Source organism: Crotalus tigris, unplaced genomic scaffold, assembly GCF_016545835.1.
Source record: "Crotalus tigris isolate CLP2741 ecotype Arizona unplaced genomic scaffold, ASM1654583v1 scf7180000018371.15429387391:27106975, whole genome shotgun sequence".
NCBI classification, from domain to species: Eukaryota; Metazoa; Chordata; class Lepidosauria; order Squamata; family Viperidae; genus Crotalus; species Crotalus tigris.
In genome coordinates, this window is record NW_024096970.1 from 1762887 (window position 1) to 1788905 (window position 26019).

General features: G+C 37.1%; 1 protein-coding gene across 1 annotated transcript in view; it reads left to right on the forward strand.

The window, feature by feature from the left end:
- LIN28B (lin-28 homolog B) overlaps nucleotides 1-26019 on the forward strand; it is a 74181-nt gene that overhangs the window by 18173 nt on the left and 29989 nt on the right. Inside the window, exon 2 of the mRNA XM_039351086.1 lies at nucleotides 24822-25006. Coding sequence (XP_039207020.1) covers nucleotides 24822-25006 — 185 coding nt within the window. The remainder of the gene's footprint in view (nucleotides 1-24821; nucleotides 25007-26019) is intronic.

Genomic DNA, 26019 nt, shown 5'->3' on the forward strand with positions numbered 1-26019 from the left:
AATGTTGCCAAGAAAATGAATAAATGAATAAATTTATTCATGTTGTTGGTAGGTTTCAAGACTGACTTGAAGACCCAAACCCCAAAATGTTGGAAAATAAAACAAATCAGGCAGTCATATTCTCTCTTCTGTTTCAATGCAATGTAACATATGTTGAAATCAATGTTTGTTTCCCATTGATGGAACTAGGAAGGGAGAGTGTTATTTTCTCTCCTGTCTAGAAATCCTTTCGATCAACCACAAGAGTTTCAGAGACTTCAGAACAGATTTTTTAGGACACTGGATGCTGCAGAAAATCCCATTGCCTGAATATGTTAACACATATTTCACCTGTGAATATTGCATAATCCACACACATCTATAAAACATTTTCATGCAGGTTTCTGTACCTTTGACCATTATTCCAAATCCCATGGAACCTATTGGCCAAGATAGATAATATTGTATTTACAAACCCTCCCATAAATTCCTAGAGCCCCAGAAAAGTAGATTTTTTTTTCTACCCCAAGATATAAGTCCAGTTATACTTTGGAGTTCTACCAACTATCAGATTTTCAAAAATTCTGTGAAGAAGCTTGTGTTATCCAATAAGTCTTCTTTGGAAAACTTTCAGTCTGGATCAGTCTATGAAATAATCAGTTAAATTGATAACTTACCATTTTTTTTAACAAAGTCACATCTCACTTACAGAAAGGTTGGATAGAAAATTGGAATATCACTGTTTAAACTATACTGTATTATTTCACATCTGATTATAAAAAGTCACCTTAGGAGAACAAAATTACTAACCATATATTTTATTCTGCTTCCATTTTGTATCTGTAAGGCTTAGTTGAGATTAAAATTAGGTAAAGGTTTCCCTGTCCAGTTGTGTCTGACTCTAGGGCATGGTGCTCATCTCCATTTCTTGACCAAAGGAACCAGTGTTATCCAAAGATGTTTTCTATGATCATGTGGCCAACATGGCTAAACACCAAAGATGCTTGGAACAGTTACAGTCCCATCAAAGTGGTACCTATTTATCTACTTGCTCTTGAATGCTTTTGAACTTTTAGGTGGACAGGAGCAGGGGCAAATAAGGGGAGCTCGCCCTATTGCACAGAGCTCGGGTCTCAAATCCAACTTTCAAGTTGACAAGCTCGGTATCTAACCGCTGAGCCATCACACCCCCTTAGTAAGATTAAATAAATATTGTAGAGATGAGTTGAAGTTAGCTCTACAACAGGGGTGTCAAACTGCCGGCTCACGGGTCAGACACGTCACATGGAAGCCGCGTCCACCCCATTGCCGGCAATGGCACGTCACGAGTTTGACATGTCTGCTCTACAGTATTCATTTTTGACATTAATGAAGGCATTGAGTTAATGAAGGCTTATAGCATTCAGGCAGTAGTCCTGAGAAGGGTTCTTTGATGCAGCCATCCAAGTTGCACTCCAACCCAATTTTGTCTCAAAAGGAAATGACCATCCCCATGCTGATACCCTCCAGATTTCTCCCAACCCACATTCACTGCTTTTTAAGTATTTCTTTTTCTATGTTTTGTTACTTTCAGCCCATATCTTTTGTCCTTCCTTTTTTTCTTAAAGTAGGGCTTGGGTTTTAGATTGTACCTGCCATGACAGCTGTAGACAATCCTGCTTTATGGATTGCAAATTTACTAGGAATTTCATCGAAGTCAATGAAGCATTTAAAAGTCATTCAGTAATGATTTTATTGACCACTTTTAGTCAACTCACAATTCGTTTGTTTTTATTGTATTTACAGATCACCCATCTCCCTCACAGAGCAACAGCCTGATGTTGTCTCACATTTTTTTTTCTGATTATGATCTTTTTAACTATGGCCAGAAGTAAAAATTCCTAAGCACCATATAATTTAATTATTTTGTTTTGTCCTGCAGTGTTTTGAGCAATTGAAATAAATAAAGGGTGGCCTGCTAACCAAAATAATCTACTTGACAATGGATTTCATTGATTTTATGAGCGTGTCTTGTAGATTGAGTGAATTGATCAATCTTTGAAATGCATTATAATTGGTGGAACTTGCATTAAATCCTTTAGGGTGAAAAGTGGTATACTTCATGTCATGTGTTTGCTTAATGCCAGCATTAGTTTTGCCTGCAATCCTAACTGATCCGGATTGAACTTGTGGATAAAGTGTTTATTTGACTATACACTAAAGAAAGTTGTTTGAGAACACGATAGGCTGGTTTACGTAGAACCCTTTTCCAAATTTGTTTCGATCTGCACTTTTGATCCATTTCAGTCCTTGTGCTATGCCATTAAGCAGGGTTTACATGACATTTATGTTCAGGTAATGATGGTTGGTTTAGTTTGCCCTCTTTTTGTTGTTTTCATGCAGCATTATTCATGTTGCAAACATCCAGCAAGGCTCTTCATCATGTTTACTACTTTTCCATTACAGGAACTCTCAATTTTTTTCCTTTTTTTTGGCTGGTTGAGTGATTTCTCCATTTGCATAAAGCCTTCAGGTGCTTCCTCGTAGTTCTATTTCCACTCCCCCCTCCAAAAAAATTTGAAGTGGACCTGCTGATTGGCTCAATGTATTTTCTACATTCTAAACAACCTTTCAATGACCAACCAGAGCGTGCAAAAAAAAAAAAAATGCAGTTCAACCCATGCCCTACCCAAGCAATTGTAAGCTACTACAGATCCTGGAGCAATAAAAATTCCCTCATCTCTATCCTAGACCAAAAAAATATAATGAAACAAAACAATAATGTGTTCTGACCACCAGCCATACATATCTCTCCTTTCTGAACAAAAAGCAGTTCCACGCCATCCCCACCTATACTCTGCTGAAGTAATGATGCTCCCCCCACCCCCTTCTTCACTTGCACACAAAAGCACACAAAAGCGCAAGACATGAAATAAAGCCAAGGCTGCCACTAGCAGTTTGGCTGCCTGCTTGTCCCCTGCCTGCCAAGGAGAAGGAGAAAACAAGGCAAAACACCTCTTAATTTCGCACTTAAGACCCACCAACATTTGCCAAGGCAATTGAAACTTGGGAACCAGGAAGAGGGCTAAGGCAAAAATTGTGTTCAGTGAGGAAATGAGCAATTCCTCACCTCGACTAGCTTCAGTACAAAAAGGAGGGGGGGGAATGAGCTGGGGGAGGATCGAGGACAATTTCAGTTACACCTCAGCTGAGTCAGACATAAATTAGCTCGTCTGTCAAACTATTGTCCCAGAGATGAGAAGCTGCTGCTGAAATAAGGTGGGGTTATTTTGTGAACACATCTGAGGTTTTCCTTCAGCTAATATCTTTTTTCCTCCTGGTTGAAAGGAATTGCAGTTCTGTACACTGCTTCTAAGAGTCTCTGGAGAAGATGTATGCTGAACTGTAGCTATCATGTGCCCAATATAAGCATAAATATAGACAACAGTAAAGAGGGTCCATTATAAAATCCATTCTTATGTAGTTTTCTATTTATTTAAGTGGTTTATTGTAAAAACTTCAAATCTGAAAAAACTAATCAAGCATCCCTAAATAAGGGATGCAAGCATTAATATGAACATTGTCCATGCTGTCTGTTTAATCATTTTTTTTCTCACCCATTCAAGTTTTGGGTTCCCAACTGCTAATTTTCTTGATCAAACCAGGCAAGTGATAGTTCACTTCCTCTGGCATTTTATAGCCCACTGTATTCCTACATTTTAAAACTGTTCTGGTAATTACTGTTTGTTAGTTAATGTGATCATTTTTATGAAACCACAATTTATTATGTTATTTTTAAGAAGCCCTAATTTATTATGTTATTAATGGGATACCAAATGCTTTTAAAATAAGTAGTACACTTTTTTTAAATGATAGTTCAGCTTAAACCCTGTGTCTTAGCAGATAATTTTAAGAAAATTACAGTTTTTCATTGGGTTGTAATGAATAGCATTTAAAAAATAATAATTCCAAGGTATCTTCTCAGGATCTTTCTTTACAGTGAATGTATTTTGCCTTGGACTTGGTTTATTGTGAATAATGTGGGAATAATTGTCTATCAAGTAACTGTATAGGATGGCCTGAAGTTTGTATAACACTGAGATGGTGAAGAACAGAGCTATTGTTAGCTATTTCTGCCAACTACTGTAAAACATTTTGCAAATTAAAGGGTTGAATCTGATACTGTCATGCTTAGAATAAATCCACTGGAATTAGTGGGACTTATGTTAATCACAAGTCTGCTCTATGTTTGTTTAAATCTAAATTCAATCCTTTGTATTGTATGAAGTCTAAATGATCACAGAAATTTATGATTGCCCTTTATTTAGGGAATATTAAATTTATCAGTACTGGCACAATACAGCAAAGTTAAATTATCTTTTGAAATCCCCTTTAGTTCCAGGACAAATTTATTTGATTTGTCTTAAAATCAAAAGATAATTTTGACAGGAAGACTATGTTGGGGAACATTAATGCTGTCTCTCTCCTGTCTTCTTAATATTTGTTTTGTCACATAAGTTCAGATAAAACATGGTCTATGAAAGCCACAGAATAGTTTTAACCAAAGCCCTGATGAAAACAAATGCTTATCTCTGCATCCCAAACACACAGCCTTGGAGCAAAATCTTTTGGATCACATGTCCTTCTGGTTATCTGGGCTATCGGATACTACTATTTATTCAAGAAGCCTTTGAAGCGTACATGGGCTGAGAGGGGGAAGAGAGGCAGTTGTGGGGTCTCCTTCTCTCTCTCTCTCTCTCTCTCTCTCTCTCTCTCTCTCTCTCTCCTTTTTTTTAATGGCAGCACAAATTAAGGTGATTCAAGAGCAAAGAGGTTGTTTTGTTTGGAAATGATGAATTGATGTCCCAACCAAAGTCTTTGATTGTAGCTCTGGGGTTAAATAAAATGCCTGAATAATGACTCTGGCTGCGGCCTGGAGAAGATGCAGTTTCACATGTTTAAAAGATGGGTGCATTTGAAAGATTGAAGTGGGCCTCTTGGTCAGATTAACTTGCAGCCCCATTATACCGGCCCAATCCACAAATAGCCCTGAGCTGCTAATACCAGGTCTTTGTTTCTTTTTCTGGCCAGGAGTTTATGAAATGCCCCCTCCCTTCTCTCCCCCCCCCCCAAAAAAGGAAAGAAAACCCGTTCTTTTCCTTTTGGGGCCTTGGATCACATGACTTCCCCTTTTTTTCTTCCAAGTCATGGCAAGGGTTGAATCAGAGGCTGATTCAGGGATCAGAAATCCTATTTTGACATTCCGAACAAATCTGGCTGAAATGGCTGGTAATTGAATTCATAACACAGGATGCAAGACACTCACCTACCTTAATGGATGTTTATCTTGAAATCCTAGCACATTCTCTCTGAGAGGAGAAAAGAATATCTTGCCTTCTTTTTCAGCCAAGGCTTAAGCTGCAGAACTCAATACGATAGTTCAAAGGAGGGGGGAGGGCAAGGGGAGGGGGAGAGGAGAGTGAAACCCTGGCCAAATCACTGCCCTTCTTTCAAGTATGTGCATTTAGGGTGGGGGATGGTTGAGGGAGGCAGATGGAGAAATGTTTCCTGCTCTGGTACCTTTGTGATTAGTGAATTTTGTTTGGAATGTGCGGGACTCTGTGCGTGTATGGAGAAGGGGGGAGCACTGACATACCCACCCACATGTAGCTTCTGTGGGGGAAAATTGGCAATGCCTTTTCTATCGGACTGAAATATAATGATGCAGGTAAACACATTTGAACAATAGCTTTTTGGGTCCCATCCTTTGCTTTTTTATGAAACAAAAAAATGCAAAACATTGGGTGGTGTATTTTTTTTTAAAATCAATGCTCAAGCCAAGTTAGTTGCCTGCATAATTACATTATTTAATTTTAAAAAAAGGTTTGGTGTAGCCATTTGTATTCCTACTTAAATACCTGAAAATGATTGTGGAGTATTCTTTGTGTCTTTTGCCTTCAGTGATTTGGGTCACATTTCACCCAGAATGTCCTGTTATTTTTGTTTGTCCTTTCTTTTTCTGTTGATGTTTCTGTTTTCTGAAGGTCATATAGATAGTAAAGTGAATTAGATTGCTAAATGATTTGGCAGCATGATTATTTAAACTGTTCCTCTTCATTCACTCTGATTGAAGGTAGTGGCATAGAACAAATTTAGATAAAAGCCTGTTATAGATGTTTTAGCCTTATCTAGCAAATATTAAACTTTATATACATATCTCAGGCTTTTGTGTGCATTAGAGCGCACAGGTGGTTAGCGCTATCAGATCATCTTTGAGATGGGATAGATTCAAAGACCATCAGTAATAGTTACCTATGTCCAGTGTTGTTTTGCTAGCTGCTGAGAATAAAGACCTATGCATTCTCTCTTCTGACTGTGGATTTTGCTTGCAGGAGAGGCATGTATGAAACAAAGCAACTTGCCTCATCACAATAAGAGAATTGTGGTCTTCGTAACTAGTTCCAAATAATTGTTTTTTTTATTTATTGTTAATTATTTAAGTGGTTTTACAATATGCTTTAATTGTTTGTTTTATTGTGTACCACCCAGAATCACCTCCTGTGAGATAGTCAGCCATATAAGTTTAATAAATAAATAAAAAAAAGTTTTGTTTGGAAGAAACTAACCCCATTTAGAATGTTCTGCCAGTTGGTTCAATATTTTGATGAGAGAAAACACAAAGCAACTTGTATGTTCTTTCTTTTTTTTTTAAGGAATAAAATGCTTTAATTATTTTGTCACTGTGGACAATGGGAAGTTGAAAGAACCTCCCCTAATTTTTCATCATCATTACAAAAGAATGTTGGGTGGCAACCTGCACAAAATACCATCTTCCTCTCAGCATATAGACAAAGTGGTGAAGAGGATGATTTAAAAAAAAAAAAGAATTAAACCACATTTAAAATAGCCTCAGCAAACAATAGTAGCAGCAATTTTGCATGTGGGTTTTTTTTTTTTTTTGTGCCCTGGTTTTTCTGAATAAATAGCAGAAGAAACAAGCCTGATAAAGAAACAAACAACCAAAATGAATGGACACATTCCCAACCCATGAACAATATAACAACAACAAAAATATATTTCTGTGGCAGAAATGTATTTTGCAGAGCAAACAAAGCGACATCTTTTTTTAATTTGCAGTCTTACACTATAATGGCATACCAATATTCCAAATGTACATTTGAACTGGCAGAGCTCCACAATGCAGCATAGTTTTTGTATTTGCATTCCTAAAGCACAGCTCACACTGGACCCACCAGAACACCATTTCTTACAATCCATGAACTATTAACAACTCTCCCTCCTACCCATATAAAAACAACAAAAATTAAATCAGTAAACTTTCTTACTAGCCAGGCAGAAATCTTTTCTTTGCGCTCAAAATGGTTCTCAGTCTCTGAACATGTGCTTAACTGACTCCTCTGTAATATCCATCTTCCCCCGACTAGTTCCAGCCAGGAATTAGACCTTTGCTCTTTTTTTTCTAATTGGCTAATGTGTGATTAGAGAATTTCAAGGATTTTGAAGCAAAACATACCAATCACGGAATATCAGGTCAAAACAATGTAAAATGAAAGGGATCCATTTTATCTGGGACTTGGGATGAGCACTGAGAATCTTAAGTACAACGTTTAATTATTTTGGTAACAGTGCAAAAGCACTGTCAGTATCATATTTGGCTTTGGCATTTGTGCTTGCCTATCTACATGGAAGATTATAAACTTTAGATTTACAATAATGGTTATTCCTTTTTATAATAATTGCATAATATAGAGGAGCATTTATTTTTATGTAATAGTGAATGATTCAAGCCTACAATTTCTAGAACTGAAGCTGCCTTTTAAGGAGATAAAATGTTTGCTCGGAGTTTATTATATAAATCAGACTAATTTACTTCATATATCATATAAATCATAGAATCATAATAACATTAGAAGAATCCACAATAAAAGGAAACTTGACCAAACAAATACAAAGTGATACAATCATTTTTCAGGTCAATAATCAAGTAATTTTCTTTTAAAATGTGGTGTATGTCTTATAATTCTAGTTTGAAAAATGTTACAGCGTAGTTTTAAAAAATTACAGTAGTATCTTTTTTTAGGCCAAATATAAGATCACAAAAAGGCTAGATTGGAGAACATCAGATCTCATCAGATTGGAAAAAAAAATGACTTTACCAGTTATTTTGTTTATATATTTAAGCATGATGATGGAATGTAGAAGTACTCTATTTTAAAAACAGGCAAATCAAAACAAATTGCTTAATTTATTAGATCAGTGGTTCTCAATGTTTTTAATGCCGCGACCCCCCAACCGGTCGTAAGTCGAGGACTACTCAACTGGTCGTAAGTCGAGGACTACTCAACTGGTGCAGCACCGTTTGCAGAATGGGACTTTTGGCGGGCTCAGCAGGGCAGAGACAGCCTGGACAATTCCTATTGGCTTTTGAAAGCCAATAGAATTAGACTCTATTCAAGAGAGTCTATTCGATTGGCTTTCAAAAGCCAATAGAATAAAAGGGAGTAGCACAGCTAAGGAAAAGGGGGAAAAAAATGGCGGACTGCGTTGTTTGGCGACCCCCGTGAAATGGTCGTTCGACCCCAACTGGGGTCCCGACCCACAGGTTGAGAACCACTGAATTAGATGAAGGCGCCTCCAAAAATGCATTTCCGATTTCAGTGATAAATAACTTTCTGGTGCCTAGAATTCTACATACTTTTGGAAATTCTTAGTTGGCCCAATATGACTTTTAATTTATTTTAATGCCTAGTGAAATTTATTTTTCTATCATTATCCTTACAGTAGTATTGAGTATTATTATTATTTCTTATCTATTGAACTGCAAACCCAATGTTAGAAGTAAAGTCTTCATCCTGGTTCATCCAAGCCAGGAATAAATAAGCAAACATGGTGACTGCTTTGGGAAGAAGGTTACAGTTTATTGCAGAAAGATGGTCTTCAGGAAAGTGCAGAGGAGAGAAGAAGAGAGCGAAGGGAGAGGGAGCACATGGGGCAGTAGGCTTTTATACCCCCTCTAGCCTTGTTTGGAATAGTTTCCTGTTCCTGTGGCATGAACCTTGAGGCTGTTTCTGAGTGTTTGTCTAGGCCTTAATATCTGTGGTTTAATTCTGTTATCATATCCTGCTTCCCAGGTGATGGGGCTGACTCCTAGAGTTTGGGTGGGGTATGCAGATCTTCTCTTTTGTCTTCTTGATTGCTCTGGCTCCAACTTTCTGATGGTTTTACATCTGCATTTGTACAGGGCTAAAGTCTTGCTTGGGGCAGAGAGATAGATTTGGGGCCAGGTTTGGTTTTAAAAAGTCCTTTTGAGGAAAAATATATTTTTCTGCCCTTTTTAATATTTCTTCTCTGGGCTAACTTTCATCACCAACATCCCCAGTCTGGCTAATGGCCAAAAATGGATGATGTTGTAGTCTCTTTCCTTGTAGAGTTTTTTATTGGGGAAAAAAACAGAAGACAGTACTTTGTGCTTCCTTGATCTCTTTAAAATTTTCATTAAGTTTATCATCATATAAAATACAAGTGAAAATAAAGATAGGGAAATGAGAAAGGAACAGAAAAGGGAAGGAGAAGGGTAGGATAAAGGGGAGAAAAAATAACTTTTAATCAGAGAAAAGAATATATCTAGTTTTGTTTTTACTTTAAAACAGCTTCTTCACTTAGCTTGAGACATAAAAAAGAAATATTGACTTTGGGATTTGCTGACTAGATCAGTTTATTGTTACAGAAATGGTTAGTATTTATTAAATATGTAAAAGTAAAAAGTTGAGGCTGTAATTTTACTTTGTATTGAGGGAAGTTAGCCCAGAGAAAGAAATATTAAAAAGGGCAGAAAAATATATTTTTCCTCAAAAGGACTTTTTAAAACCAAACCTGGCCCCAAATCTATCTCTCTGCCCCAAGCAAGACTTTAGCCCCATACAAATGCAGATGTAAAACCATCAGAAAGTTGAAGCCAGAGCAATCAAGAAGACAAAAGAGAAGATCTGCATACCCTACCCAAACTCTAGGAGTCAGCCCCATCACCTGGGAAGCAGGATATGATAATAGAATTAAACCACAGATATCAAGGCCTAGACAAACACTCAAACAGCCTCAAAGTTCATGCCACAGGAACAGGAAACTATTCCAAACAAGGCTAGAGGGGGTATAAAAGCCTACTGCCCCATGTGCTCACCCCTTCTCTCCTCTGCACTTTCCTAAAGAACCATCTTTCTGCAATAAACTGTAACCTTCTTCCCAAAGCAGTCGCCATGTTTGCTTATTTATTCCCGGCTTGGATGAACCAGGATGAAGACTTTACTTCTACTTTGCTGAAAAAAGTTGTAAGTCCTGGCTGCCTTAAGCTGCTTATGGAAAGGGAGCATTTGAATCCAATACACTGACAAAGCCATCCCATGGTGATAAATAGATGTGATAAATAAATTAGTGCCATTTAGATATTAATGCCAGACCAGGGAACTCTAAACAGGGCAATCAAATCAATGGTGGATATTAATCTGGCTACAGGATGAGATAACTTTTATATTAAAGTAAGGAAGAAATGGTAATTCACAGAGTTTCAGTGACATCCGTAGAAGAGATTTTGTTTTTTGATTTTTAATTAAGATATATTGAGGTGGAAAGGCCTAGCAACATTAAACTTTTTTTTATTTTAAAAAAGAACAAAGATACAATCTAAGGTTTGCAAAGTCATTCTTACCTTATGTTTTTTATTCCAAGCTACAGAGGAGATTAATGGAATTTTTAAAACTTTTATAACTAGCTACTGCCATCGTAATATTTTCAAATAATATTGAATATTTTTGTTTTAGGAGCAATCTAGTATGATTTTTTTTTTTAATCAGGGTAGAAGCCCCAGTGAACTCAGCAGAATGTCTTTTCAACTCAGTTTGGATCAGCCTGCACTGCTGTTTCATCAAACTTTGCTGAAACCTGTTCACTGAGGCTTGATATCAATTTGTGGGGTAGGAATGGCCAGTATGCATATATCATAGATCAGTGATGGCAAACCTTTTAGAGACCAAGTGCCAAAAAACTGGCCCTGCCCCTGCTCCTGCCTCGCCCCCACCCCATCCCCCACCCCACCTGCCCACAGGGCCACTCACCACCTCCAGGGCCTGCCGCAGATTGTCCAGGCAGCCGAGCAGCGCCATGGTGGCCACACCCTCTGCCCGTGTCCTGCAGCATCAACTGTGCGGGATGGGGCATGAGGGCAGAGTCTTGTCTACGCTGCCTGGCTGCCATGTCCTTGGCTGCACTGCTCGGTGTGGGCCATGTTCGGGGGTGACTCCTCCAGGGGTGCTGCTGGTGAGGAGGCGGTCATGGGGGAGGCGAGGCTGGGGTAACAGCATGTGTGCCCACAGAGAGCGCTCCGAGTGCCGCCTCTGGCACGCGTGCCAAAGGTTCGCTACCACTGTCATAGATATATCAGGACTTTTTTCTTAACATTTTATTCAGTTCTATTATCTATTTTCTGGGCCATTTGTTTCTAATTGGTACTTAGCAAATTTTGAAATTTTGCTGGTTCTTCCAGCATATTCCAGCTTTTGGGCCTGCAAAACTAGTAGCAATGTAGTTTCAAGCAGCCCGACCCATTTCGCAGGATTGTTGTAAGAAAAGTAAGAGGAGAAAGGTACCGTATATGCCGGCGTATTAGGCGACCCAGCGTATAAGACAACCCCCGTCTTTATAGCCGGGCTGCATTCCTAGAACGTCATCTTGTACGCCGGAAACTACCAGTATTTCCGGTGTATAAGACGACTCGGCGTATAAGACGACCCCCGTCTTTGGCGCCGATTTCAGCGCTCGCGGAAGTCGTCTTATACGCCGGCATTTACGGTATATTAGGTATGTTTGCAGCCTTGAGTTGTTTGTAAAAAGATAATAAAGGCAGATGACATATAAAAAGCTGAAGATAATGGTTCTACAGGTGAGGGTTGATCAATCTTGGGCACCCAAAGAATTGCACATCTTAAGATCTTTGCAATGCAAGTTGTATTGTGTACCAGTTTGCTTCTAAAGAATCCAATTGTTGGTTATGACTTTTAAAGCCATACATGGCACAGGGCCAGGTTGCCCCATTGCATCAGCTTATTCAATTCTGTCAAATAATTTCCATTGTTGAAGGCTAGGAAAAGAGCTTTGCCATTGCCCTGGCCCTGTGGAACATCCCCCCCCCAAAAGCATAGCGGGGCTCCACTCTTCTGGCCTTTCAGAAATATCTTCTTGCTTGGGGCTCACAGAGGAGCACACAGCAATAGGATGGTCCTGTCCCACTTTTTAATTAAATTCCAATAGCAATAGCACTTAGACTTATATACCGCTTCATAGTGCTTTACAGCCATCTCTAAGTGGTTTACAGAGCCAACATATTGTCCCCCAACAATCTGGGTCCTCATTTTACTGACCTTGGAAGGGGATGGAAGGCTGAGACAGTCAGAATTAAACTGCTGGCAGTCAGCAGAATTGACCTGCAGTACTGCATTCTAACCACTGTGCCACCGCAGCTCACAATGCTGAATTTTAACTATTCTTGCCTGTTATTTAAATTTTTATATTCAGTTTTTATATTTTTAATATTTTATTTGTACATCACCCAGAGTCCCTCTGTGAGGGAAACGGTTGGTTTCTAAATTTGATAGCTAAATAAATAAAATAAATACCCACTCGGCCCAATCTTATAGGATGGACAAAACTATCAGATTTAGTCAATCTGCCAAATGCCCTGAAGGGCTTTATAGATAATATAAGGGCTATAAATAAAGGGTTCCAAGCTTCTCCCCCTCAACAGAAACTATCCACAGAGGAAGGAGGAAAATCATTATAAAACTGTGCTAATAGGACAATAGTCATCAATTTTGCTACTTTTTGGCCTGTAAACTACAAGTGCAGCCAGATCCAATTTTACCCCAAACTTGTCCTCTTCTATACTACAAGTAGCTGCAGTCTCAAATCCTTGAGACTCCTTTGCAAACTAATATACTGGTTTGTTGTCTGTTTTTAGTCTGGGGATGTATCATTTACCTCCAGCACCATGGACTATTGTTTTTAATTGTTGAGTGTGTGTCATTCCACTGAGATGAGTGGCCATATAAATTATTTATAAATAAATACTGTTGCCAGCATGTGGCCAACTTGGAGATATAGGCAGTGTACTGAAACACACTTGAGGATACTGTTTAATGGTGCACTGATATTAACAACGCTATTAATGAATTTTACATCCTACTTATTGTTCTCTGTCGTGACAAATGGTAAATAATGGTTTTAGAAAAGTAATTAAAGTTTTAGGTCTCAGTGGTACGTGAGTTGATGGATGTAAACAACAGTCCTGAACATCCAGAAACCCATGAATTACTGCATTTTTTATTTTTTTAGAATAGCCTTTTTTATTTATCTCTCTGACTTAGCAAAGGTTTGTTTCAGATTATTTTTCTCCCACTTACAGTCAATGACATGATTTTTATTGAGATAGAAATTTTAGAGTAATGTTTTGAGATTAGGAGATATAAACAATTTCAATTCAGGTTGAACAACTTGCTGTGTTTACTGAATGTTAAAAGCCAACTGCAAAAGAAGATTTTGTGTTTTGTATTTTTATTTTTTTTTTTGGCATAGTGTGAAAAGCTAACAAAAAAGGGAATTCTGAACCTCTTTTTTTTTAAAGAGAGTATTTTTTTTCCTGGTTTATTTTTTGTATAAGTATTTGCAAACCTAAGATATGAAAAGTTTCCCCCATTTCTAATACTCTTAACTTTTGCATGAGAGGAAAGTATAATACTGTAACATTAAGCCCACAGTTTTAAAATGGCAACCTCAGGTCTTCGTTTGCTACCATATTGCCTTCTTTGGCACAGCAAAGCAACAAATATCTGCTTAATTCAATCAGCAATTTTGCTAGTGAATAGCTTAGAAAGTAACCAACCATTGCTCCTTCTAGTCTTTGCAAAGGAGGTTTGAAGGTCAGTGGTTCAAATCTGGTTTATGTCAGGAAATGTTAAGTATACATGTGTTTTTCATTCTTTCAACTTTGTCTGTGGAAAAAAAATAACTGGATTTTTCAAAGTTCGGCTGTAATAGGTTTTTTAAAAATGTACATTGATTGTGTGTGTGCATGTGCAACTGAAATATGTAATCTTTGATTTTCACACACTCAGTGAGTTGTAAAATGTGTTGCCTTGTCAGTAGTGTGTTAGATGTACAATTATGAATGTGGGCATTGAGGCCCCTAGAGAAAAATCAGGGCAGTGTCTGGAATCAGTTCCTCCATATACAGTTAAAATGTATAGAAGTTGAAAATGAGATGTACTGAAAACCTTTTGCTGAGTATATTCACATCTTTTTATTTGTGGGTTTTTTAGTAATAATGTCACTGATAATATAAAACTCGGATTATTTTTACCATTCAGTTGGAATATTGTAGGTGGCATAGAATGGTGGAGGCTGGGATTTATGCAAACATATTGGTATACATTTGTGTTTAGCTTTTATTCTATTTTATTTTATTCAGTTTACTTGGTGAAATACACTAAAGATTGTCATCCAATAACATTTGAATTTTGATCAAAAATAGTAATATAATATAGCTTAATAATAATAGTGTTCTTTATGTGGTTTGTATATCAATGTTGTACAAAAACAGTGGATTGATCTGATAATACACTTAGAATTTAAAGGACAGGACTGAAAGAAAAATGTAAAGAAAAGAATACTGAAGTGATTAAGAAAAAATACCAGAACCAAAAGCCAATGTTTTAAATGCAATGTTATAACTGGGAAGGTGTTTTAAGAGGAGAGGATTTTGCAACAAAAAGAAAAGAGAGAAATAGTAATTCTATTGAGTTAGCCTTAAAGATGAACAAATTATTGCATAAAGTGAGTTGTTAAGATTCAAACCTAAATGTTGTACTGCAGTGCAATTTTCTTTTTTGCAATTCAACCTCAATATCTCCTTTTAATGGCTTGTGATGTTGCCTAAAATGAAGATCTCTCTCTTTCTGAGTGTAGATAGAAATTTTAAAGTGGATATATTAGGTGAAAAATACTAATGTGTGCACACCTGAGTTAAAATGCAGAGAACAAAATGATTGGAAATAAATGGAATTAAGACATTTGAAGGAAAAAGAATTATTTATCAGTCAAAATACAAACACAAATAAAAGAATGAGATTAAAATATATATGAATAAAATAATAAATTAAGTAAAATTAATTAGTTAATTAGCTATTAAAAGGACAGGCAAGGGCTTTAATGGTGGATAAGTGTAATTAAAGGAAATGTGAAATGATACTGCTGAAAGACATGTCATAAAACTAGAAGTTATTAGGGAAAAGATGGAATTGAAAAAGTTAATAATTAAAATCTAAATTAATAAATCAAAAGAGAAAAGGATGAGGAGAGCAAAGATTTCAAAACTTAATCCTGAAAAAAAAAAAGGACCAGATATCCAATCGCTCTTGTAAACTAAGCTGTAGTGATCATGGAGGGCAATATGAACAGAGACAATCTTAAGAGCTATCAGAGCAGGAAAGACTTTCGCTACCCCTGTTATTGAATAACCCTAGATTGTCCTCATGGCAATGTGTTGGGATTTTCATACCAGTGTCAAAAAAGCCTTTTGGCTGTTTTAACATAGACTTGGAGGGGTGGTGAGATCGAGGCAATGAACTGCAGCAGCAAAGGACTTGTGGGGTTAAAACAGGGGTTCTCAACCTTGGCAATTTTAAGACTTGTAGACTTCAACTCCCAGAATTCCTCAGCCAGCAAAGCTGGCTGAGGAATTCTGGGAGTTGAAGTCCACAAGTCTTAAAGTTGCCAAGGTTGAGAACCCCTGGGTTAAAATCTGCTAGATGGCAGGCTCAGTATTCAAATCAATCCCTTGTTACATGTGAGCAATGTTGATATACAAAAGTGGCAAGGATTGCATTGCAGCACTGCACTGTCTACATTGCAGATGCTGATCTCCCTTGCAGATGTTTCTGGTGGGACCTCTCTGGACGTACATTGCCATCCCGTGGAACATCATCCACCCTTACCTCCTATTCCAGGTGAGCCTGGCTCCTTCTTTGATATCCTTCGACCCTTAAAATTTAGTATTATCAACAGGCTAGGGAGTCTTGTGGAAATGGGGATTTAATAAATTGGGCTGCCTTGTGTGCAACATCCAGGGTCTCCCTGCCCTTTAGTTTTTTTTTATAATAGTAACATTTATATTTTACAATATTTTTATTTATTGTTTTTATGGTTTTATTGTATGCTGCTCAGGATAACTTTTCTGTGAGCTGAGTGGCATATCAACAAGATAGATAGATAGATAGATAGATAGATAGATAGATAGATAGATAGATAGATAGATAGATAGATAGATAGATTTAAATGTGACTTATTATAACAGCTTAGAAATATGCATTAAAATAGGTCAGATTCTTTGATTTATCCAGCTAAGCTGAAGGATACCAAGAAACAAAAACATTCAGCAGTGTGAGAGATCACTAGAACTGGACTACAGGCAGCATTAATACCCAGCAGGGCCTCTCAGTTGTGTAGCTGGATGCTAGTTCTGCCTGCAGGCTGGTTGTGGTGACCTGCCAGTTGTATTGTAGGAGGCCTCTAGATGACTTGCAGGAATCAGATAAAACATGAGTGATTTCCCGCATCCAGTGGGATGGTCCTCCAGCAAGACCGTGAAGGAGCCTCATGTGATAGGAATGAAGCATGAGCTATGTGGCATGAGCCAAGCAACTTCCTTCATCACCAATCCCTTGAGAGGCACTCAGGAGTAGAAGGAAACTACATTCAAAAACGGCAAGCAAAAACAGGTTCAGTACATTGTGCAGATGACCCTATTTACTCTTTTATAATGGGAAGGATCCAGACTGATCTATGTGAAGGTGCCATTTCACCATAAAAATTAAGAGTTTATGCATTATGCAAAACGTAACAAGAAGCATAAGAGAAATCTGGTAGAATATAGTTTTGTGAAACCAAATAAATGCCTTATAAAATGAGAAAGAGCAAAACATGGAAATTCCCAATTATGAAAGCAATCTTAATTGAAATGAGTCAGATGATATCTCAGTGGAAATAGTTCTTTGTAAACCTGCAACTGACCCCCCCTACCCCCAAAAAAGCATGAAGGTCCATCTTGGAATATTTTCATAACTATCTATACGTAATAGGATATTACTAAAGCTGGAAAGAAAGAACTGTAATTCTGCCCATACGTCTCTCACTTGTAGTGTGTGGTCTTTTGGCATTGGAAAGAGAACAGTCACTTCTCTAGCATTTCCTAAAAAAGCTTTTATAAGTTGTACCATCCAACATCTTGCCCTATAGCTCTTCTCCCCTCTAAATTTCCTGTCTATATTTTGTGCTGCCTGAACTGACCCTTCCAACTAGCTCTGCGTCCCACATGCCACGTAACACGCTTATTTTTGCCATGCTGCAACATATAAGGGACATTTTTAGTCATGGTTTAGTTTTGCTCTTGCTTCAGACTAGATATTTTAGGGAAGAGTATTTAAGAGGACTTCCATGCAAAATATTGATTTTACTTATGGGGCATTCATAACTCCATAGAAGTATCTTTAACTCTGATTGCTAAACATTCCCTCCAGCCGGCCAGGGGGGCAGCATGGGTGCCAGCCTCCTAGCTAATGCTTTCCACTCCCTGTTCTCATTGCTATTTATTACATTGAACTATTAGGCTGATGCTTTGCAATATATTCTGTGAAAGTTACTTATGATGGTCATCAGGAGAAAAGCAAGGTGAATAAAATGTTAATATATAAATGCGCAGCCAATTGCAAATTTAATCTAATCCACTAAAAAAGCTGGCTGAGTCATTACAAAAAAATGCATACTGCTGCTCAGATTTCTTAGGTTACAGTTTTTATAACATTTGTACATTAATTCCAGTTCAATTATTCATGTCCTGTTATGTAGAATTACACTTACAGTATCACTATAGTATTGTGAGCTCTCTTGTTTAGATACCTGTTACATGTTTAAGCAATGCCATTTTAAAGAAGCCAAAATATAAATTAGATTATAATTGTTAACCTTTGGCAAACTTTCAAAGGAATAATTTTGGCAATTTTTGTCATGACACTGCCTGTAATCAGCTTGTGAAATTTTATTGCAGCCACTGATCAAATGGTCAGTTTCATCCTTTTCACTACAAAGGTAACACTTACTGTTGTTTGTTAATTTTCACTTTCATGCAGTTAGTCAGCAAAACTTATTTCTTTATTTAATGCTCCTTATGTTATCCAGATCCATGTGGGATTTTATTGGCCTTTCCTTCTATATTGCTCAAGTATTGACCATGCATTGGCTTGTTCTTCTAATTAACAAATTGGTTTTTCAATTGTCTATTTCTATACTTCTATACTTTTACTTTTGTTTTCAAAAGCTTTCCTTGACTGATTTCCTTCAGTAAAGGTGATTGACTTCCTTCAATAAAGGTTCTTTGCTTTTGTTAATATAGTTATTCAAGCCATGTTTTTCTTCCTTCATAGTTTGTTTCATCTGTAGGAATTCTGGCCTCCTTCAGCTCTTAGTAAATACAGCTGATTTATATTGCTTTGGGTGTTTAGAGCATAGTATGTTACTAGTTTTCTTGTTTTCTGACCCGGATTTCATCTAGGTCCAGTCAGTTCCTGCTGTATATCATATGATTGGGGCTATCAAGATATTGATTGCTTTGATTATGTTTCAACCCTTTATCTTTGATTTCAAAAGTTTTTGAACTCGTTTAATATATTTGGCAGAATTACTTCCTTTGACTTGGTTCTGTGATAAATTGGTAGCTTTCAAAATTCCCAAATATTTATCAAGCTGTCAAAATTGTTATTATCAAACTGCACTCCATCACCTTCAACAATTTTGCCTGCCATTATGGCTGTAGTTGCATATATACATGCATTGGATTCCAATATCTTTGCTAACTTTTTATGTGCTTTTTAGCAAAGAATCCAGCTCAGCCTTCATTTTTCCAAATAGTTTTAAGTCATCCATATAGAATAAATGCAAAATTTTTATTTCTTTTTTACCCTACATTTAATGTATACCTCCACAGTTTGCCTTGTTGAAAATTATTGTCAAAGGGTCCATTGATAGTATAAAGTAGTGGTCCCCAACCTTTATGGAATGGAATGGAATGGAATAGAATAGCATAGCATAGCATAGCATAGCATAGCATAGCATAGCATAGCATAGCATAGCATAAGAAGTAGCATAGGATAAGAAATAGCATAGTAATATGGGATGGAATGGAATGGAATAGAATAGAATAGAATAGAATAGAATAGAATAGAAGGCATCTTGGAGGTCTTCTAGTCCAGCCCCCTGCTCAAGCAGGAGAACCTATACCATATCAGAAAAGAGTCTAGTCTCTTCTTAAAAACCTCCAGTGATGGGAGTGCCCATGATTTCTGAAGACAAGCTGTACACTAGTTAATTGTCCTCACTGTTAGGAAGTTTCTCTTTAATTCAAGGTTGCTTTTCACTTTGATCACTTTCCAACCATTGTTTCTTGTCCTGCTCTCTGGTGCTTTGGAGAATAGTTTGATGCCTTCTTCTTTGTGGCAGCCCCTCAAAATATTGGAATATTGCTATCATGTCACCCCTTCTTCTTCTTTTCTTTAGACTAGCCAAGCTCAAGACCTGCAGCCATTCTTCATATGTTTTAGTCTCCAGGCCTTTGATTATTTTAGTTGCTTTTCTCTGAACTTTTTCCAAAGTCTCAACATCTTTTTTATAGTACGGTGACCAAAATTGGTTGTAGTATTCCAGGTGTGGTCTTCCTAGGGTTTTACGCAGTCTGGTGGTTGGGGACCTCTGGTATAAAGAATAAAGGTGATGATGATTCACATTGAAAAAATCCATGTTTAATTTTGGTTTCTTTTAACTCTTCCCAGTTAGCCATCAGCTTTCTCTGCCAAAATGTCATTGAAATATTCATAAATTGCCAAATGTTTCTGCTAATTCCAACAATTCTGAATCATTTCCCAATGTGGAACAGAATCGAATTGATTTTTTATTGCCCATCCAAGCCATAAACAAATTTGTTATCCTTTTTTTTATTTATTCAAAAATCGACTTGCCAATCAATAACTGGTCCCTCCATTCCCCTCCAATCTTTGTAGCACTCTTTTTGTTCTACTATTATTTGCCAATACTGTTCCTAAGCATTGACTTGCAAGCTTTATACATTTCTTTAGTATTAATGAAACGTAAGATAAACAGTAATAATAGACATCCTAAATGAATGCAGTGCAAATGACACTTATTTGTTTCACTGTATTATACTTCAGTATTTATTATGATAACTTCAGTCTCTCTTTAAAGCAATAATAACTATGAAGCATATCCCAGTTAGCAATCACCATACACTTTAAAAAAAAAAAAAACCAAGGAGAATTTCATTCAACAGTATCATTTGGTAACCCTGTCAACAATTTTTTGCCTTTATGCAAATCTGGGCTGAGGGGGCTTTAATTGACAAGAATCTTGTCAAGAGGATTTTAAAGCCGAACGGCAGCTGCTGTATGGGACCTCACAGAGGTGGCCATATGCACAAGTGCTTTCTCTTGTTAAGGTCATGAAAAGACTTGGATTACAGAAGAAACCAAAGCAGAGTTTGCAACAGAAGCAGTTCTTCCCATCCCAGCCCCAGGGTCTATCCCACATAACATTTACAATTCTTTTCGTCTAACAGTTCAGAACTGAAGTCTTGGCTGTATTACGATTAAAGTGACTGACACGTTGCTTTCAAACACAACCCAGAATGCTTCCTTAAGTTGTGTGTGGTAGATTGAGCTGTACTCTTAGGAGCTTGATTCAGAAATGTAATCTATGCCTTGTGATGCAAATGATTTGGTGGTTCATTACGTTTGTATTAAGAGAGTTCTTATATGTTGGCTGGAGAAACATTTCCACAGCTAAGCTTTGTGGAATCATAAGTTCACTCACCCGGCTGGCAACTAGAGTATTTGCGTGCTTGTTTGAAAACACTAAATCCTTGGCGGGGGTGAGTGGGGTGGCAATGGGCAGCCCATGATAATCTGTATCTATCCAAATATGGAGTTAGTAAACAGGAACCTGGCAGAGTGTGACTGTTAACAAGGCCGTAGCTCCTGATGCCATGAATCCTGAATGTGCTTGATTTCTTGTGGAGACAGAGAAGCTCTCCCCAAATTTAAATCATGGAACAGCATAAGACAATACATCTTTTGAAGAGCTTTATGTTCAAAATGTGCATTAACGATATTGTGAAATTGCCAAGTAAGCTTACTTAATAATATGATTTAGCTTCAGATCAGTGGAATAAGAAACTGAGAGACATATAGGATACAAAGACATTTCAAAGAAAAATCCCCACTTTCCTTTCCATGCTAAAGCAGCAGGTGCTTAAGTTTTGACTGGAAGCCCACAAAGAAAGTCCAAATTAAGCCTCATTATTGGAGCCGTTTCTCTCTTCCGTTGGCACCAGCTAATAGGAGTGAAACAAAAATATCAAGAGGAGAATAGGTTGAAGAACCCCCTGACAGAAGAAGTTCTCTTAAGCAAACATTCAAGTGACTTGCTAGAGTTGGCGGAAAAGATCCTTTTGATAGAAAATGCTAGATGGCATTTGCAGGAAAGGAGATTTGGAGAGAGTTAGAACTGAAGCTTCTTAGATGAGACGCAAAACATTTTCAAAGGAAAAAAAACTAAGAAAGTCCAGTTGCCTTTTGGAAAAAGCACCTTTGGGACACAATCATGACTGGCTGGCAAATGTTGGGATAATGAAAGAAAGTGGGCATTACCACCATATTATGAGCTTGAAAACATTTAATTTTAAGAAAACAAATTATTTGGGGGATATTTGTGCATTTACAGTGAAATACTAGTCATTATTTATTCAGAAGGAAGTGCAACTAAGTTGAAAGGACCTTGCCTCCAAGCAAATGTGCATAGGATTATAGCCTTTAAACCATGACTTAGACTTCACAATAATTTAAAATATTTTTTGTTGATGCCATTGTTGTCTTGAATCAGATGAAGTTCAAAGCCCGTTAAATTGATAATTTATTGATTCAATAGTAAGCCATTAATTTACTTTACCATTGTATGTAAACGTAGCCATTGTCACATTATACTTAAACTTGCCCCTACATTTTTTTAGCAGTTTTATTGTCTGTAGTGAGGCAGAAAATCAGTTTATTTCCTTTCTGAAGTTGAAAAGTAATTTTAATTTTGAATGGTTTTTTTTAGTAATTTTGATGTTTTAATACATATACACACTATATCTACCTACCTTTGTCTATCTACGTATAAAATCCCTCTTGGAACTACAGACATACATCTTGTCTGTTTAAGAAGCACTCAGTCATCATTGTGTTTTTATACAAATAGTGCTTTTTTGCTTGATAATCCTTGCATATAATGATGTACTGTATGTATGATTGTGTAATCTCTCAAGTCAATTTTTGACTTCCGCGGAGATAAATGTAAAGTAAGTTTAGTCCTTTTATAGGTAATCATAAGGAAGCAGAAGAAAAAGTGTCTTCTGAGTGTGATAGCATGTGCAGAGAATAAATCTAGCTGACCCTGAATTTCTGTCAAAATTTTGAATTCAGAGAAATAAGAAATTTAAATATCTTTTGAACTTTTTTTGAAGGAAGCAAGTGAGGAGTGAGTTTCCTCATCAGTCTCTCCATACTGTATTGTCCATTCTTTACCCTGTAACCTGCTAGATTTTATCACTGGGATAATATCAGAAAATAAATCTTATGTTTTTTGCTTGCTGCAATCAGGCTTTATTAATTCCAGTTCACCTATTTATGACTTTTTTTTCCTGATTTCAATGGTTTACCTTCCCAAAGAGATATACTGCCTCTTTCAATATTTTTACTTCATTTTTTTTTCACATGTTAGTTTGTCAAAGTGACTTTATTCTATTTCTATTATGTTCACATAATAAGGGAAGGCAGTTTGTGGGAGTGTCTGATTCTTTATCTGATATTTGGTTCAAAGCTCACCAAGGGGAAGAGTATGATTTTTTCAGATCTAAGGAGCTAAAGAACTATATTATAGGTTTTATTCAGACAGAAAGAATGAGCTTTCTTAAATATCTGAATTCAGACTGAAAGTAAATGCTAGAATTTCATAGCTGATGGTCTTTGTACGTCCTAATCCTAGTAAGGATATCTACTGTGGAAAATGTTTATAGATAGCCTTGACTTAACACATATTTAGTGACTGCTCAAAGTTACAAAGTTGCACTGAAAAAAGTGACTTATGACTATTTTTTCACAGTTATAACGGTTTCAGCATCCCTCAGAATCACATGATCAAAATTCATATGTTTGGCAACTGGTTCATATTTATGACGGTTGTGGTGTCCAGAGATCATGTGAACAGCTTTTGTGACCTTCCGACAAGCAAGGTCAAGGGGGAAGCCAGATTCACTTAACAACAAAAGGTCATAAAATGGGGCAAAGCTCACTTATATAAATGCTTTATTTAACAACTTAAATTTTGGGCTCAGTTGTGGAGGACAACCTGTATAACGGCAATGGGGAAAAAATTCTAGAAACAGGAAACGTTACATAAAATGATTTTATTTTCAGTAATATTCTGACTTCATTTTTTTAAATTATCACTTTTCCTTTGCCTTCTTTCAAACATAGATATTCAGTCTGTGCAAGTTTTTTGGCAGTACTAGAAATATAAGTTATCTTTTTGCGTAGTTTTTTTTTTCAACATTCCCAGATTGGTCCAGATTTCTGGAATGCCCAGGTGTTTTGCCACACGTCCACACCATAGCTGAACCTGTTTAACTTCTGAGATCTGTCAGCTGGAGGGGTGCCACCAACTGTGGAGGCAAAAAAGGAAATAAAATTCATTGCAGAACAGAATCTTCTAGATCAGCAGCCCCCAACCTTTTGGGCACCAGGGACTGGTTCTGCGGAGAGAGTTTTTCCGCGGACCAGTGTGGTTTTGTGTGCTGCATGCATCTTGCAGATGGGGCTTTGCTTGTTTGTGCAGCCTGGTTGCTGGCATGCTGCGTCCCAGTGCTGGTCCATGGCCCGGGGGTGGGGATCCTGTTCTAGATCTCTTTCATTTTGGAAATCCTTTTGAATAAATGTGCTTGCATATCCCATTTAGATGAAGAGCAAAATTTTAAAAGTACCTAAATATATTTACAAAAAGGCATTTCTTGACACAGAACAATGACAGGTGTTGTGATACTACAGTTAGAGGACTGGGTAAAAATCGGGGAGACCAAATAGTGGCAGTTACTATCTCTCTACCTAACCTTTTCACAGTTGTTCCAAAGGTTGGACAGAGGGATGATAGAATGATTGCATGAAATCATCCTCATGCTTTTTTCCTGGGGGGGGGGGGGAAGGAAAATAATAGGAAAAATAAGTAATGATGATTTTACTTTAGTTTCTCAGAATCAGTTTTTCAATATCTGTATCATCCAGATGCACTGAGACTATTCCTCCCAGAATTTTTCAGCTGACACAGGCATCAGTTTTGGAAGTTATAATCCTGGTTCTTTAGATTGTGGAAGACTGCCCTAATCTGAGATTTTGGGGCTTTTCTTCTCAATTTGAGGAGAAAGAAACTTGATGTTCCATAGCTGCAGAGATTTAGAATGCCAGCTTATGCAAGATTGAAGTGACAATTTGTATAACAGGGCTTTATTTAGGAAATCTCACATTAATTGTACATGGCAGGGGAAAGTATAACAGGTTTGCTAATATAATCCTATTTTGGTTTTGACAGACTTTAGTATTTCGTTTTTTTAAGTCTATGGTAACTAAGAATATTTTTCCTATTCACAGAGCAAGCTTTACATGGAAGGATTTAGAAGCCTAAAAGAAGGAGAACCAGTGGAATTTACTTTTAAGAAATCTTCCAAAGGCCTTGAATCAATACGGGTAACAGGTCCAGGTGGGAGTCCCTGTTTAGGAAGTGAGAGACGACCCAAAGGAAAAACAGTACAGAAAAGAAAGCCAAAGGGAGATAGGTAATGGAGTTACTAACTTTTTCTATATATGCACCTTTTCTGAACAGTTTTTATTTGTATTTCTTAATTATTTGTGAATAAACGTGTATCACGTGTGTCAGACCCAATCATTAGCATTGTCAATCTAGATATGTGATTTGCTTGATTTCAGAGATGAGGACTGGGAAGTCTCTGGAACTTGCATACTTCCGAGTTTTTGATTCATCTCAGTGATGCAAGTTGTACTTGCTTTAGGGGTGAGCAAAATGAGTTTTTCGGATGTTTAAAAGCACACTCTCCATGATTACTATTTGCCTGGTGTCAGAGTTAAGTCCTTACACAGTGCAAATGCTATTTGAATATGTGTTTATAAAATTTGGATGCTGCCCTTCAAAATCAAGTTTTCCCATGGGGGCTATGTGCATGTATATAATATGTAACTTACAGCTTCTTTAGACGTTTGCAGAAAATAGGTTGTACACTCAGAAAAGAAGAGATCAGAATATTGTCCCCATCCCTGTTCTCAGGACTCTCAACATGAGAAGTCATGTCTGTTGCATGGAGCTTCTTCTGGCTTTGGAGACTTTTCTCAAGATTTGATATCCTTATTTTCTAGAATTCTAGAGTCTCCATACTTACAGAGTCTTTTAATGTTACGCAACAGGGTAATAACAAATCTTGTTAGTGAAAGTAAAGAAGATTTCTGCTTCCCTGGGCTTGCATGAATGAACAAGGCTTATAGAGAAGGCTAAAATTAGAAGATATTGAAGACAGGCTGAACTGCAAATGTAGAAACACAATGGTATGATAAACATTTTTTTAAAATAAAAGCAATGATACTAGACTTATTTGCTTGAGATGTCATGCAGATATTTGCTAAACCCTTTTATGATTTTCTTCACCCATTTCCTTTACAACACAGTAACAATATGGTCTCATGCAATAAGTAACTGCTCCTATATTCTAAGACCAAAAAAACATTTTGGTTTAAGGAAAGAATACTTTCCAAACTTTCTGTCATGGAAAAAACACGG